Genomic DNA, 15,474 nt, shown 5'->3' with positions numbered 1-15,474 from the left:
CCTCTCCCTGCAGGGTTTTGGGTTCGTAACTTTCGAGCACAGTGCGGACGCTGACAGGGCGCGAGAAAAATTACACGGCACGGTCGTAGAAGGCCGTAAAATAGAGGTGCATGTTACAAATACTTCCTCCATTTCCTCCTCCTCTTCCTCCTTTACCTCCTCCTCTTCCTCTTTGTCAGTGTGTGTGTGTGTGAATGTGTGTGTGCATAAAGTCTGCTTCACTCCCCCCATTCCACCCTGTCCCACACGTCACCTGTCTCTCCGCCTGCGTCATCACCTCCCTCCCTGAACTCTCCTCATACAGCCCCCATTGTGGTTTATTGTCAGGTGTATTGTTCCATTAATACGTCTACACGTTTACTGTTGTATATTTCCCCGGATTTGCTTCATTTTGTTATGAGCTCATTTGTTATCTTCAGTTGAACTTTGTTGTGAAGTACATACAGTTGAAGTCGGAAGTTTACATACACTTAGGTTGGAGTCATTAAAACTCGTTTTTCACAAATTTCTTGTTAACAAACTATAGTTTTGGCAAGTCGGTTAGGATATCTACTTTGTGCATGACACAAGTAATTTTTCCAACAATTGTTTACAGACATATAATTTCACTTATAACTCACTGTATCACAATTCCAGTGGGTCAGAAGTTTACATACACTAAGTTAACTGTGCCTTTAAACAGCTTGGAAAATTCCAGAAAATGATGTCATGGCTTTAGAAGCTTCTGATAGGCTAATTGACATACTTTGAGTCAATTGGAAGTGTACCTGTGGATGTATTTCAAGGCCTACCTTCAAACTCAGTGCCTCTTTGCTTGACATCATGGGAAAATAAAAAGAAATAAGCCAAGACCTCAGAAAAAAAATTGTAGACCTCCACAAGTCTGCTTCATCCTTGGTAGCAATTTCCAAACACCTGAAGGTACCATGTTCATCTGTACAAACAATAGTATGCAAGTATAAACACCATGGGACCACACAGCCTTTATACCGCTCAGGAAGGAGACGCGTTCTGTCTCCTAGAGATGAACGTACTTTGGTGCGAAAAGTGCAACTCAATCCCAGAACAACAGCAAAAAGGACCTTGTGAAGATGTTGGAGGAAACGGGTACAAAAGTATATATATCCACAGTAAAACGAGTCCTATATCGACATAACATGAAAGGCCGCTCAGCAAGGAAGAAGCCACTGCGCCAAAACCGCCATAAAAAAGCCAGAATACGGTTTGCAACTGCACATGAGGACAAAGATCATACTTTTTGGAGAAATGTCCTCTCATCTGATGACCATCTTTACGTTTGGAGGAAAAAGGGGGAGGCTTGCAAGCCGAGAACATCATCCCAAACGTGAAGCACGGGGGTGGCAGCATCATGGGGGTGCTTTGCTGCAGGAGGGACTGGTGCACTTCAGAAAATAGATGGCATCATGAGGATTGAAAATTATGTGGATATATTGAAGCAACATCTCAAAACATCAGTCAGGAAGTTAAAGCTTGGTCGCATGACACCAATCATACTTCCAAAATTGTGGCAAAATGACTTAATGACAACAAAGTCAAGGTATTGGAGTGGCCATCACAAAGCCCTGACCTAAACCCTATAGAAAATGTGTGGGCAGAACTGAAAAGGCGTGTGTGAGCAAGGAGGCCTACAAACCTCACTCAGTTACACCAACTCTGTTAGGAGGAATTTGCCAACATTCACCCAACTTATTGTGGGAAGCTTGTGGAAGGCTACCCGAAACGTTTGACCCAAGATAAACAATTTAAAGGCAATGCTACCAAATACTGATTGAGTGTATCTAAACTTCTGACCCACTGGGAATGTGAGGAAAGAAATAAAAGATGAAATAAATAATTCTCTCTACTATTATTCTGACATTTCACATTCTTAAAATAAAGTGGTGATCCTAACTGACCAAAGACAGGGAATTTTTACTAGGATTAAATGTCAGGAATTGTGAAAAACTGAGTTTAAATGTATTTGGCTAAGGTGTATGTCAACTTCTGACTTCAACTGTATTGTGTTTTGTCTTTTTGAAGTTAAAGGGTGCTTACAGCCAGTTCCTCAGAAAAGTCAGGAAGTCAACAAAGCAGTGAAGGATCATGGGTAGTGAGTGACCTCACTGCATGGTTAGGGATATACGGTGGCCTGTAAGTTACAAACTACAGTCCCCTATAAACAGTGGAGAAAAAGTCAAATATATAAAAGCTAAAGAGAACAATGATTTGCCACTTAGTCTCATCCAACACTATTCTAGAAACATTGATTTGGTTTCCTTGGCAACTCACAAATACAATCCAAGAATACAAATATGTTTTGGGAGCCACACAGAGAACTTTAGAGAACTACAGAGAGAGCTAAACGAGAGAGAGTTTTTAGTGCAGGGTTTCCCAAACTCGGTCCTCGGGACACCAAGAGGTGCACGTTTTGTTTTTTTCACTAGCCCTACACAGCTGATTCAAATAATCAACTCATCAACAAGCTTTGATAATTTGACTCAGCTTGTTTAGCTGACCAAAACGTGCACCTGTTGGGGTCCAGAGGACCGAGTTTGGCAAACGCTGGCATAGTGATTGCGGGTATGACTGCCATTGCTTTGGCCTCTTGAGTAAGACGTTGCATATTCCTCTCTCATCTCCCCCCTCCTCCATCTTCCCAATGGTAGCTCCACTCGTATACGCCCCCAACTCTGTTACCACGGTAACAAAACACAAACAAGTGGGCGGGGCCAAAAACTGGTCTGGGAATGGTAAGTGTGAAGCGAGCCATTCTGCAAATGTATTATTTACTACCCTATCTCTCTCTCTCTCTTTCTCTCTCTCTTTCTCTCTCTCTCTCTTTCTCTCTCTCACACACTCTATCTCGAACGCTCGCTACGCTCAAATTCACGTGACTTTCTTTTGGCTTGTGGTTGAGTTGGGTGTTTCTTGAAGCTGTGTTATGATTATATGTTTTCTCTTGCGTGTTACGGCGTGTTTTACCACTCAGTGTCTCAGTCCAGCTGCTAGCGTGATGATGACTGATGATGCGTGATGCGTGACCCAATCTGATTGGTTGAGACATGCACTGACTCGTTGCACCTCTACTCTGGGACTGTGGAACCCGTTGATTGTGTTTTTTGGACCACAATGCACCCTGTTTTTAATTTCCCCTTCTGTTAGCTGTGATTCAAGCTGGAATGACTTGATTGATTGACTGATTCATTGATTGGTTGATTTGATCCATTTTTTATTTCTGTTTTTATTTCTGTATTTCTGTATTGATTTGGTGGATGACTCTGATTGTTGTTGCGATGCCGCTCCAGGCTTGGTGAGGTGGAGTGTGAATGCTACATGTTGCTTCGTGTCTGTCTGATGGTTCTCCTTCTTACTCTGGAAGATGACTGGATGTTGCAGAATGCTCCAAACGTGTCTGTCCTCCTCCTCCTCCTCTTCCTCCTCCTCCTCCTCCTCCTCCTCCTCCTCCTCCTCCTCATCCTCCTCCTCCTCCTCCTCCTCCTCCTCCTCGTCCTCCTCCTCCTCCTCCTCCTCCTCCTTCTCCTCCTCCTCCTCCTCCTCTTCCTCCTCCTCCTCCTCCTCCTCCTCCTCCTCCTTCTCCTCCTCCTCATCCTCCTCCTCCTCCTCCTCCTCCTCCTCCTCGTCCTCCTTCTCCTCCTCCTCCTCCTCCTCCTCCTCCTCCTCCTCCTCCTCCTCCTCCTCCTTCTCCTCCTCATCCTCCCTCCTCCTCCTCCTCCTCCTCCTCCTCCTTCCTCCTCATCCTCCTCCTCCTCATCCTCCTCCTCCTCCTCCTCCTCGTCCTCCTCCTCCTCGTCCTCGTCCTCCTCCTCCTTCTCCTCCTCCTCCTCCTCCTCATCCTCCCTCCTCCTCCTCCTCCTCCTTCCTCCTCATCCTCCTCCTCCTTCCTCCTCCTCCTCCTCCTTCCTCCTCCTCATCCTCCTCCTCCTCCTCCTCCTCCTCCTCCTCCTCCTCCTCCTCCTCCATGTTGTTTGTTAGCTGTTTCCCTCCTGATAGTTCCCTCTCCACCGCATGCTCCTTCATATGACAACACATCAGCTGTTTGATTGTTTGTCCAGTGTTGTTTCTTTTACCTTTCATTTCCTTTTTGAAGATCATAACAGGATTAAAGCATGCTGGAAATATTTTACAACATGAAAATATAATGTTTTTTTAATTTTGCTTTGTATGAAGTCTTTACTACTTATGTATGACCTGTTTAAATACTGACATGGATGTTTGTCATGGCAAGTTAGAACGTTTTGGAACACATTGATGTAGGAATGATGATATGGAAGCATGCCGGTTTATTGATCACAACATACTGTTGGGTTTTAATATGTGGCTGACTGCTGTTGGAAATGCACTGATACAAGCCTGTCTGTGATAGGTCAACAATGCAACAGCACGGGTAATGACCAATAAGAAGACGGTCAATCCTTATGCAAATGGTAAGACTCACTGGGCCTCTGTGGGAGGGGTTTAAGACTCACTGGGCCTCTGTGGGAGGGGTTTAAGACTCACTGGGCCTCTGTGGGAGGGGTTTAAGACTCACTGGGCCTCTGTGGGAGGGGTTTAAGACTCACTGGGCTTCTGTGGGAGGGGTTTAAGACTCACTGGGCCTCTGTGGGAGGGGTTTAAGACTCACTGGGCCTCTGTGGGAGGGGTTTAAGACTCATCAGGCCTCTGTGGGAAGGGTTTAAGACTCACTGGGCCTCTGTGGGAGTGGTTTAAGACTCACCGAGCTTCTGTGGGAGGGGTTTAAGACTCACCAGGCCTCTGTGGGAGGGGTTTAAGACTCACTGGGCTTCTGTGGGAGGGGTTTAAGACTCACCAGGCCTCTGTGGGAGGGGGTTAAGACTCACTGGGCCTCTGTAGGAGGGGTTTAAGACTCACTGGGCCTCTGTGGGGGGGGTTTAAGACTCACTGGGCTTCTGTGGGAGGGGTTTAAGACTCACTGGGCCTCTGTGGGAGGGGTTTAAGACTCACTGGGCTTCTGTGGGAGGGGTTTAAGACTCACTGGGCTTCTGTGGGAGGGGTTTAAGACTCACTGGGCCTCTGTGGGGGGGGTTTAAGACTCACTGGGCTTCTGTGGGAGGGGTTTAAGACTCACTGGGCTTCTGTGGGAGGGGTTTAAGACTCACTGGGCTTCTGTGGGAGGGGTTTAAGACTCACTGGGCTTCTGTGGGAGGGGTTTAAGACTCACTGGGCTTCTGTGGGAGGGGTTTAAGACTCACTGGGCTTCTGTGGGAGGGGTTTAAGACTCACTGGGCTTCTGTGGGAGGGGTTTAAAACCACATATGTTTTGTCTTTATCTTCTAGAAAATATTATGCTAAGAAAGATCCCTTCTATCCTGCAACAGCTGCTCAATTTTATTTTTAATCTCTCTCTCTCTCTCTCTCTCTCTCTCTCTCTCTCTCTCTATGTCCTCTCTCCTCCATCTCTCTCTCTCTCCTTCTCTCTCTCCTTCTCTCTCTCTCACTCTGTCTCTCTCTCTCTCTGTCGCTCTGTCTCTCTCTCTCTCCAGGGTGGAAGTTGAACCCAGTAGTCGGTGCAGTCTACAGTCCAGAGTTCTATGCAGGTAAGAGGACAGAAGCCTAGTCATTAACTGTGTTCCAAGTCTTTAGGTCTTAAAAATCCACATCACATGATTCAGGGAACCACATCCAAATCACATGATTCAGAGAACCACATCACATGATTCAGGGAACCACATCACATGATTCAGGGAACCACATCACATGATTCAGGGAACCACATCCACATCACATGATTCAGAGAACCACATCACATGATTCAGGGAACCACATCCACATCACATGATTCAGAGAACCACATCACATGATTCAGCGATCCACATCACATGATTCACTGAACCACATCCACATCACATGATTCAGCGAACCACATCCACATCACATGATTCAGCGAACCACATCACATGATTCAGAGAACCACATCACATGATTCAGAGAACTACATCACATGATTCAGCGAATATGAAAGCTGATTGGATAAAAAAAATGCATTCCAGCCGGTGTCTACTCCACAAGTTACCACGGGCTAAATCTATAACGTTAAAATGCCTGTTTACTCTGTTCCATCTGACTGCGCAATCCACTGTCTCATCAGCCCAGACAGGCAATTTATAAACTTGTTCTCCACTATAAAAAGCATCTAGACATTATCTCACATTTCTTTAAGACTAACATTTAGTTTTCAACAGCGGAGATTTATATCAACCTTGCTGTCTGTCTCTCTGACATTTACAACATTGTTTCAATATTCAAATTCAATCTCCAGCTGTCGCATAGTAATGAACGTGTCAGGATGAGACAGACGAGCAGGCAGCTTTTCTGGTTCATAGGCACATGATTACTGCATACAACAGCTGTAGGATCAGCAGAGGCATTCGGGGCAGTTAGAGGGACATAAATTAGGTTACTTACATTGTGTCTTCCAACGCCCCTGGTGTAATGTATATTTGCTGAAGCATTATGACAACTCAGTGACACAATGGTATCGATTAGCTGAGCTGGGCTTGGGTCATTGATAAGTCATTGTCTCAATGCAGCCTTATAGTGCTGTGAAAGGATCCAGGAACCCAAATGATTTTGGGTGGATCCCATCCTCCTTATAAAACGTGTTTTGTTTCCAAAAGGTATCGAAATTCTCAACAAAAGTTACACCCATTGAGCTGCAATAATCACATAGCCTGTTGTGAAGAGAAAGAATCCTGCTAAAGCGTTCAATGCCACGATTCAGAGAGGACACAGGGGCAGATATGATGTGTCTTTTATTAGTGTCTAGCAGAGTCAATCAGCTCTATAAAATCCAGTTTCAACTGTTCAGAGCTGCCCTTCATAATGTCATTAAAACCCCCGACGGCCCCCCCCCCCCCCCCCCCCAAGCGACGAAGGTGCAGGAAGATCAGGCTCCAAGACGGCGAAACTATTAGCTGTTTGTATCTGCTCCGGGCCTCTCGTTGGGAGTGTAGACTGCTTTGTGGGAGGCCGCTGTCTTCGGCTTCCACGGCTCATGACATGTGACCACCGTTGAATGTGTTGCTCCTCTTGCTGTGCTCCTTCAACACCGCGTTCAGATGGGGGAGCTCCTTCAACACCGTGTTCAGATGGGGGAGCTCCTTCAACACAGCGTTCAGATGGGGGAGCTCCTTCAACACCTCGTTCAGATGGGGGAGCTCCTTCAACACCGCGTTCAGATGGGGGAGCTCCTTCAACACCACGTTCAGATGGGGGAGCTCCTTCAACACCACGTTCAGATGGGGGAGCTCCTTCAACACCGTGTTCAGATGGGGGAGTTCCTTCAACACCGCGTTCAGATGGGGGAGCTCCTTCAACACAGCGTTCAGATGGGGGAGCTCCTTCAACACCGTGTTCAGATGGGGGAGCTCCTTCAACACCGTGTTCAGATGGGGGAGCTCCTTCAACACCGTGTTCAGATGGGGGAGCTCCTTCAACACCGTGTTCAGATGGGGGAGCTCCTTCAACACCACGTTCAGATGGGGGAGCTCCTTCAACACCGTGTTCAGATGGGGGAGCTCCTTCAACACCGCGTTCAGATGGGGGAGCTCCTTCAACACCATGTTCAGATGGGGGAGCTCCTTCAACACCGTGTTCAGATGGGGGAGCTCCTTCAACACCGTGTTCAGATGGGGGAGCTCCTTCAACACCGCGTTCAGATGGGGGAGCTCCTTCAACACCGTGTTCAGATGGGGGAGCTCCTTCAACACCGTGTTCAGATGGGGGAGCTCCTTCAACACCGTGTTCAGATGGGGGAGCTCCTTCAACACCGTGTTCAGATGGGGGAGCTCCTTCAACACCGCGTTCAGATGGGGGAGCTCCTTCAACACAGCGTTCAGATGGGGGAGCTCCTTCAACACCGCGTTCAGATGGGGGAGCTCCTTCAACACCGTGTTCAGATGGGGGAGCTCCTTCAACACCGCGTTCAGATGGGGGAGCTCCTTCAACACAGCGTTCAGATGGGGGAGCTCCTTCAACACCACGTTCAGATGGGGGAGCTCCTTCAACACCACGTTCAGATGGGGGAGCTCCTTCAACACCGCGTTCAGATGGGGGAGCTCCTTCAACACCACGTTCAGATGGGGGAGCTCCGGGCAACACCGGCCAGTCGGATAACGACAAACGACAAGGCGGAGATGCATCCAACAAGCGCAAATGCCCTCCAGCCACCGTCGTAGAAAATGTAAACATTCCACTCTGCGTTTTCACTAGTTTCTTACATAGGCTGGCGACCTGCGTGATCAAGGAAGCCACCTGAAGCCCATTATCCTCTGCAAGTAAACATTTTGCCGCGTTGGAACTCAGAGTGATCCGGTTTGTCCCGAAACAAAGCGTAGTAGATACAGCTCCTACACTAAGGCCAGACCAACCCAATTTGAGCTGTGCCCACCAAGGCCACACCAACCTGAGTTGAATGCCCACCAAGGCCACACCAACCAGAGTTGAATGCCCACCAAGGCCACATAAACCTGGGTTGAATGCCCACCAAGGCCACACCAACCAGAGTTGAATGCCCACCAAGGCCACATAAACCTGGGTTGAATGCCCACCAAGGCCACACCAACCTGGGTTGAATGCCCACCAAGGCCACACCAACCTGGGTTGAATACCCACCAAGGCCACACCAACATGGGTTGAATACCCACCAAGGCCACACCAACCTGGGTTGAATGCCCACCAAGGCCACACCAACATGGGTTGAATACCCACCAAGGCCACACCAACATGGGGTGAATACCCACCAAGGCCACACCAACCTGGGTTGAATGCCCACCAAGGCCACACCAACATGGGTTGAATACCCACCAAGGCCACACCAACATGGGTTGAATACCCACCAAGGCCACACCAACCTGGGATGAATACCCACCAAGGCCACACCAACCTGGGTTGAATGCCCACCAAGGCCACACCAACATGGGGTGAATACCCACCAAGGCCACACCAACATGGGTTGAATACCCACCAAGGCCACACCAACCTGGGTTGAATACCCACCAAGGCCACACCAACATGGGGTGAATACCCACCAAGGCCACACCAACATGGGGTGAATACCCACCAAGGCCACACCAACATGGGTTGAATACCCACCAAGGCCACACCAACCTGGGTTGAATGCCCACCAAGGCCACACCAACCTGGGTTGATTGAAACAATGCTTTGGGGCAGTACAGAAGAATGAGAAGACAGTGGTAACATAGATATTTATAGAGTAGAGGGGTAGAGACTTCAGGCTGACACACAGACGCAACAACAAATACTCCTACACACACACACGCATGCATGCGCGCACACACACACACACACACGTGCACGCACACACACACACCAAGTATTTTAAGACTCAGAGAGGATTTCTTTCTCTTTCTTTGTCTTTTTCCTCTCTCTCATTATGTGTGTGTGTGTGTGTGTGTGTGTGCGCGCGCGCATGTATGCGTGTGTACCTTGGCTGTACCAGTCCTGACCTTCTGTCCTCTCCTGTCATTACCCTCTCTCTCATTATGGTGAAAAATATCATCCTGATTTATCATTATATGAACAAAGTCAGGAAGAAGGACAGAGGGATAGAGAGCGAGAGAGAGACATAGATATATAGAGAGAGAGACAGAGAGAGTGACATAGATAGACAGAGAGACAGAGAGAGAGACATAGATAGACAGAGAGAGAGACATAGATAGAAAGAGAGAGACAGAGAGAGACAGAGAGAGAGAGACATAGATAGACAGAGAGAGAGAGAGACAGAGAAAGAGACATAGATAGACAGAGAGAGGGAGAGAGACAGAGAAAGAGACATAGATAGACAGAGAGAGAGACAGAGAGAGAGAGAGACCTAATTGTCTGTCTTTTCAAGGGCGTCATGTGGCTGAACTATATTTTGTAAATTGAAATCAATATGTTTCATTTCTCCAGACACTCATTTTCCCTAATTCAGTGAACATTCTTTTAATTACAAGATGCTCCGTATCGATTTACTTTGTCTCACCTTTCAAATCCCCCAAACATCATTAGGCTGTGTGTGTCTGTGCACCCATGTGTGTGTGTGTGTGTGTGTGTGTGTGTGTGTGTGTGTGTGTGTGTGTGTGTGTGTGTGTGTGTGTGTGTGTGTGTGTGTGTGTGTGTGTGTGTGTGTGTGTGTGTGTGTGTGTGTGTGTGTGTGTGTGTGTGTGTGTGTGTGTTGCGTGTGTGTGTGTGTGCGCGTGTGTCTGTGTGCGTGATGGGTGTGTGTGTGTGTGTGTGTGTGTGTGTGTGTGTGTGTGTGTGTGTGTGTGTGTGTGTGTGTGTGTGTGTGTGTGTGTGTGTGTGTGTGTGTGTGTGTGTGTGTGTGCGCGCGTGTGTTGCGTGTGTGTGTGTGCGCGTGTGTCTGTGTGCGTGATGGGTGTGTGTGTGTGTGTGTGTGTGTGTGTGTGTGTGTGTGTGTGTGTGTGTGTGTGTGTGTGTGTGCGTGTGTGTGCGCGTGTGCGTGATGGGTGTGTGTGTGTGTGTGTGTGTGTGTGTGTGTGTGTGTGTGTGTGTGTGTGTGTGTGTGTGTGTGTGTGTGTGTGTGTGTGTGTGTGTGTGTGTGTGTGTGTGTGTGTGCGCGTGTGTCTGTCTGTGTGCGTGATGGGTGTGTGTGTGTGTGTGTGTGTGTGTGCGCGTGTGTCTGTGTGCGTGATGGGTGTGTGTGTGTGTGTGTGCGCGTGTGTCTGTCTGTGTGCGTGATGGGTGTGTGGGTGGGTGTGTGTGTGTGTGTGTGTGTGTGTGTGTGTGTGTGTGTGTGTGTGTGTGTGTGTGTGTGTGTGTGTGTGTGTGTGTGTGTGTGTGTGTGTGTGTGTGTGTGTGTGTGTGTGTGTGTGCGCGTGTGTTGAGCATGCTTTAGGTTCTCCTGTCTCTCCCTTCTCTTCTGTGATTAATGAGGGCATCATGAATACGTGCTGTTTGTGTCAGGACACTGGGAGTTGGGTCTGTATCAGGACACTGGGAGTTGGGTCTGTATCAGGACACTGGGAGTTGGGTCTGCTCACTAGTCTGTAGTTTAGACGTGCTGATTGTGTCAGGACACTGGGAGTTGGGTCTGTGTCAGGACACTGGGAGTTGGGTCTGCTCACTAGTCTGTAGTTTAGACGTGCTGATTGTATCAGGACACTGGGAGTTGGGTCTGCTCACTAGTCTGTAGTTTAGACGTGCTGATTGTGTCAGGACACTGGGAGTTGGGTCTGCTCACTAGTCTGTAGTTTAGACGTGCTGATTGTGTCAGGACACTGGGAGTTGGGTCTGCTCACTAGTCTGTAGTTTAGACGTGGTGATTGTATCAGGACACTGGGAGTTGGGTCTGCTCACTAGTCTGTGGTTTAGACGTGCTGATTGTGTCAGGACACTGGGAGTTGGGTCTGTATCAGGACACTGGGAGTTGGGTCTGTATCAGGACACTGGGAGTTGGGTCTGTATCAGGACACTGGGAGTTGGGTCTGTATCAGGACACTGGGAGTTGGGTCTGCTCACTAGTCTGTAGTTTAGACGTGCTGATTGTGTCAGGACACTGGGAGTTGGGTCTGCTCACTAGTCTGTAGTTTAGACGTGCTGATTGTGTCAGGACACTGGGAGTTGGGTCTGCTCACTAGTCTGTAGTTTAGACGTGCTGATTGTGTCAGGACACTGGGAGTTGGGTCTGCTCACTAGTCTGTAGTTTAGACGTGGTGTTTGTGTCAGGACACTGGGAGTTGGGTCTGCTCACTAGTCTGTAGTTTAGACGTGCTGATTGTGTCAGGACACTGGGAGTTGGGTCTGCTCACTAGTCTGTAGTTTAGACGTGCTGATTGTGTCAGGACACTGGGAGTTGGGTCTGCTCACTAGTCTGTAGTTTAGACGTGCTGATTGTATCAGGACACTGGGAGTTGGGTCTGCTCACTAGTCTGTAGTTTAGACGTGCTGATTGTGTCAACCCTCATCCATTTAACTCTCCTAGCTGTAATCTATAACAACCCTCATCCATTTAAACCTCCTACCTGTAATCTATAACAACCCTCATCCCTTTAACTCTCCTACCTGTAATCTCCAAAAACCCTCATCACTTTGACTCTCCTACCTGTAATCTCCAACAACCTAATCAACAACCCTCATCTACCTGTAATCTATAACAACCCTCATCACTTTGACTCTCCTACCTGTAATCTCCAACAACCCTCATCACTTTAACTCTCCTACCTGTAATCTCCAAAAACCCTCATCACTTTGACTCTCCTACCTGTAATCTCCATCAACCCTCATCACTTTAACTCTCCTACCTGTAATCTATAACAACCCTCATCACTTTAACTCTCCTACCTGTAATCTATAACAACCCTCATCCCTTTAACTCTCCTACCTGTAATCTCCAAAAACCCTCATCACTTTGACTCTCCTACCTGTAATCTCCATCAACCCTCATCACTTTAACTCTCCTACCTGTAATCTATAACAACCCTCATCCCTTTAACCCTCCTAGCTGTAATCTATAACAACCCTCATCACTTTAACTCTCCTACCTGTAATCTATAACAACCCTCATCCCTTTAACTCTCCTACCTGTAATCTCCAAAAACCCTCATCACTTTAACTCTCCTACCTGTAATCTATAACAACCCTCATCCCTTTAACTCTCCTACCTGTAATCTCCAAAAACCCTCATCACTTTGACTCTCCTACCTGTAATCTCCAACAACCTAATCAACAACCCTCATCTACCTGTAATCTCCATCAACCCTCATCACTTTAACTCTCCTACCTGTAATCTCCAACAACCCTCATCACTTTGACTCTCCTACCTGTAATCTCCAACAACCCTCATCACTTTGACTCTCCTACCTGTAATCTCCAACAACCTAATCAACAACCCTCATCTACCTGTAATATTTTATTTAATACACTCCACTTGGAGTGTTGAAAGGTTCTGACTACTTGGAGTGTTGAAAGGTTCTGACCACTTGGAGTGTTGAAAGGTTCTGACCACTTGGAGTGTTGAAAGGTTCTGACTACTTGGAGTGTTGAAAGGTTCTGACCACTTGGAGTGTTGAAAGGTTCTGACCACTTGGAGTGTTGAAAGGTTCTGACTACTTGGAGTGTTGAAAGGTTCTGACCACTTGGAGTGTTGAAAGGTTCTGACCACTTGGAGTGTTGAAAGGTTCTGACCACTTGGAGTGTTGAAAGGTTCTGACCACTTGGAGTGTCGAAAGGTTCTGACCACTTGGAGTGTTTAAGTACTTGAGTGTGATATACTTGAGAGCACACAACAATGTCCTCCATTTCCAAGGTCACACAAAGCCTGTAGAGTATATTACCTGTCAGACTGTGAGAACATTGACCCGTCATCATAGTCTGTTGTTGTTGTTGTTGTGCCCATGCATAATACAATCAATAGGAAGATGTTTACCTTGTGACTCTCCTGTCAATATACCTGATGTCTTTAGGACAGCCTGGTCCATTCTGGAGATATCACGCTCTAATCCTGTTAACTCACCTGTGTGGCCCAAATTACTCCCTAATCCCTAGATAGTGCCCTACAAGCCCTGGTCAAAGGTAGTGCACTTATGTAGGGAATAGGGTGCCATAGCGCCCTGATCAAAAGTAGTGCACTGTGTAGGGAATAGGGTGGGTGTTTGTTTTGTGCAGTTTTAGTATTTTAATATTTGACTTGAATCGATGTCATCTGAATTTACAATTCATCTTGCTGCAATTTTTTACACAGAGCACTGAAGCATTTCTCTGTGAAATGATAATCTCTCTGTCTCTCTCTCTCTCTCACCCCTTCTCTCTCTACCGTACTCTCTTTCTCTCTCTCTCTACCGTACTCTCTTTCTCTCTCTCTCTCTCTCACCCCTTCTCTCTCACCCCTTCTCTCTCTACCGTACTCTCTTTCTCTCTCTCTCTCTCTCTCTCTCACCCCTTCTCTCTCACCCCTTCTCTCTCAACCCTTCTCTCTCAACCCTTCTCTCTCTACCGTACTCTCTTTCTCTCTCTCTCTCTCTCTCTCTCTCTCTCTCTCTCTCTCTCTCTCTCTCTCTCTCACCCCTTCTCTCTCTACCGTACTCTCTTTCTCTCTCTCTCTCTCTCTCTCTCAACCCTTCTCTCTCTACCGTACTCTCTTTCTCTCTCTCTCTCTCTCTCTCTCTCTCTCTCTCTCTCTCTCTCTCTCTCTCTCTCTCTCTCTCTCTCTCTCTCTCTCTCTCTCTCTCTCTCTCTCTCTCTCTCACCCCTTCTCTCTCTACCATACTCTCTGTCTCTCTCCAGTACCGGGCTTCCCCTACACAGCAGCCAGTGCAGCGGTGGCGGCTTACAGAGGGGCCCATCTAAGAGGTCGAGGGCGGACGGTCTACAACACATTCAGAGCAGCCGCACCCCCACCTCACATCCCCACATACGGAGGGTGAGTTTCCCTCTCTTCTCTCTTTATCTATCTGTACCGTGCTGTCTCTTTCTGTCTTTATTTGTGTATACCTCGCTCCTCTTGTTCCCTCTGTCTCTCTCTTTATCCTCCTCCGGTCTCTCTCTCTTTATCCTCCTCCTGTCTCTCTCTCTTTACCCTCCTCCTGTCTCTCTCTTTATCCTCCTCCTGTCTCTCTCTTTCTCTACCCTCCCCCTGTCTCTCTCTTTATCCTCCTCCTGTCTCTCTCTTTCTCTACCCTCCCCCTGTCTCTCTCTTTATCCTCCTCCGGTCTCTCTCTCTATATCCTTCTCCGGTCTCTCTCTCTTTATCCTCCTCCTGTCTCTCTCTTTCTCTACCCTCCTCCTGTCTCTCTCTTTATCCTCCTCCTGTCTCTCTCTTTATCCTCCTCCTGTCTCTCTCTCTTTATCCTCCTCCTGTCTCTCTCTTTATCCTCCTCCTGTCTCTCTCTTTCTCTACCCTCCCCCTGTCTCTCTCTTTATCCTCCTCCTGTCTCTCTCTCTTTATCCTCCTCCTGTCTCTCTCTCTTTATCCTCCTCTCTCTCTCTCTCTCTCTCTCTCTCTCTCTCTCTCTCTCTCTCTCTATCCTCCTCCTTTCTCCTCTCTCTCTTCCTCTCTCTCTTTCTTTATCTCTCTCTCTAATTCTCCTTCTCTCTCTCTCTCTGTCTCTCTCTAACTGTCTCTCTCTGTGTCTGTATATGATGTGTAATGGGGTTTTCTGGATAGAGGATAATAGCAGTGTATGCTGATCTTGCCCCACCAGAGAACGCCACCCCATAGCATGTGATCGGCCCAAAGACTTGCACCTGACCTTGCACAGACTCATCTGAGATGACTGTCACTCTGGGTTGGGGGGTTCTGGGGGTTGTAGTGTTTGGGATGGAGTTGCCTCCAGACACTGATCTAAGGTCCATTGTGTACTCTCCTATTGGTTAGGGTTAGGATTGGGGGAGGGGGATCTGATCCTAGATCTGTGCTTAAAGGGTAACTTCCACCCAGCGCTTATAGCTCTGCTGTCTTTGGATTCGGAGAGAGCC

The 15,474-nt window shown here is 47.8% G+C and overlaps 1 protein-coding gene across 1 annotated transcript in view; it reads left to right on the top strand.

Moving 5' to 3' along the window:
• Window positions 1–15,474, top strand: part of rbfox1 (RNA binding fox-1 homolog 1) — a gene marked incomplete at its 5' end in the record, with an annotated part of 54,370 nt that overhangs the window by 2,332 nt on the left and 36,564 nt on the right. The window contains 4 exons of the mRNA XM_038989381.1: window positions 14–106; window positions 4,385–4,445; window positions 5,523–5,576; window positions 14,284–14,419. Coding sequence (XP_038845309.1) covers window positions 14–106; window positions 4,385–4,445; window positions 5,523–5,576; window positions 14,284–14,419 — 344 coding nt within the window. The remainder of the gene's footprint in view (window positions 1–13; window positions 107–4,384; window positions 4,446–5,522; window positions 5,577–14,283; window positions 14,420–15,474) is intronic.

Source organism: Salvelinus namaycush, chromosome 3 (assembly GCF_016432855.1).
Source record: "Salvelinus namaycush isolate Seneca chromosome 3, SaNama_1.0, whole genome shotgun sequence".
Classification (NCBI taxonomy): domain Eukaryota; kingdom Metazoa; phylum Chordata; class Actinopteri; order Salmoniformes; family Salmonidae; genus Salvelinus; species Salvelinus namaycush.
The sequence above is the reverse complement of the archived record's forward strand: the minus strand, read 5'-3'. Positions and strand labels throughout refer to the sequence as shown.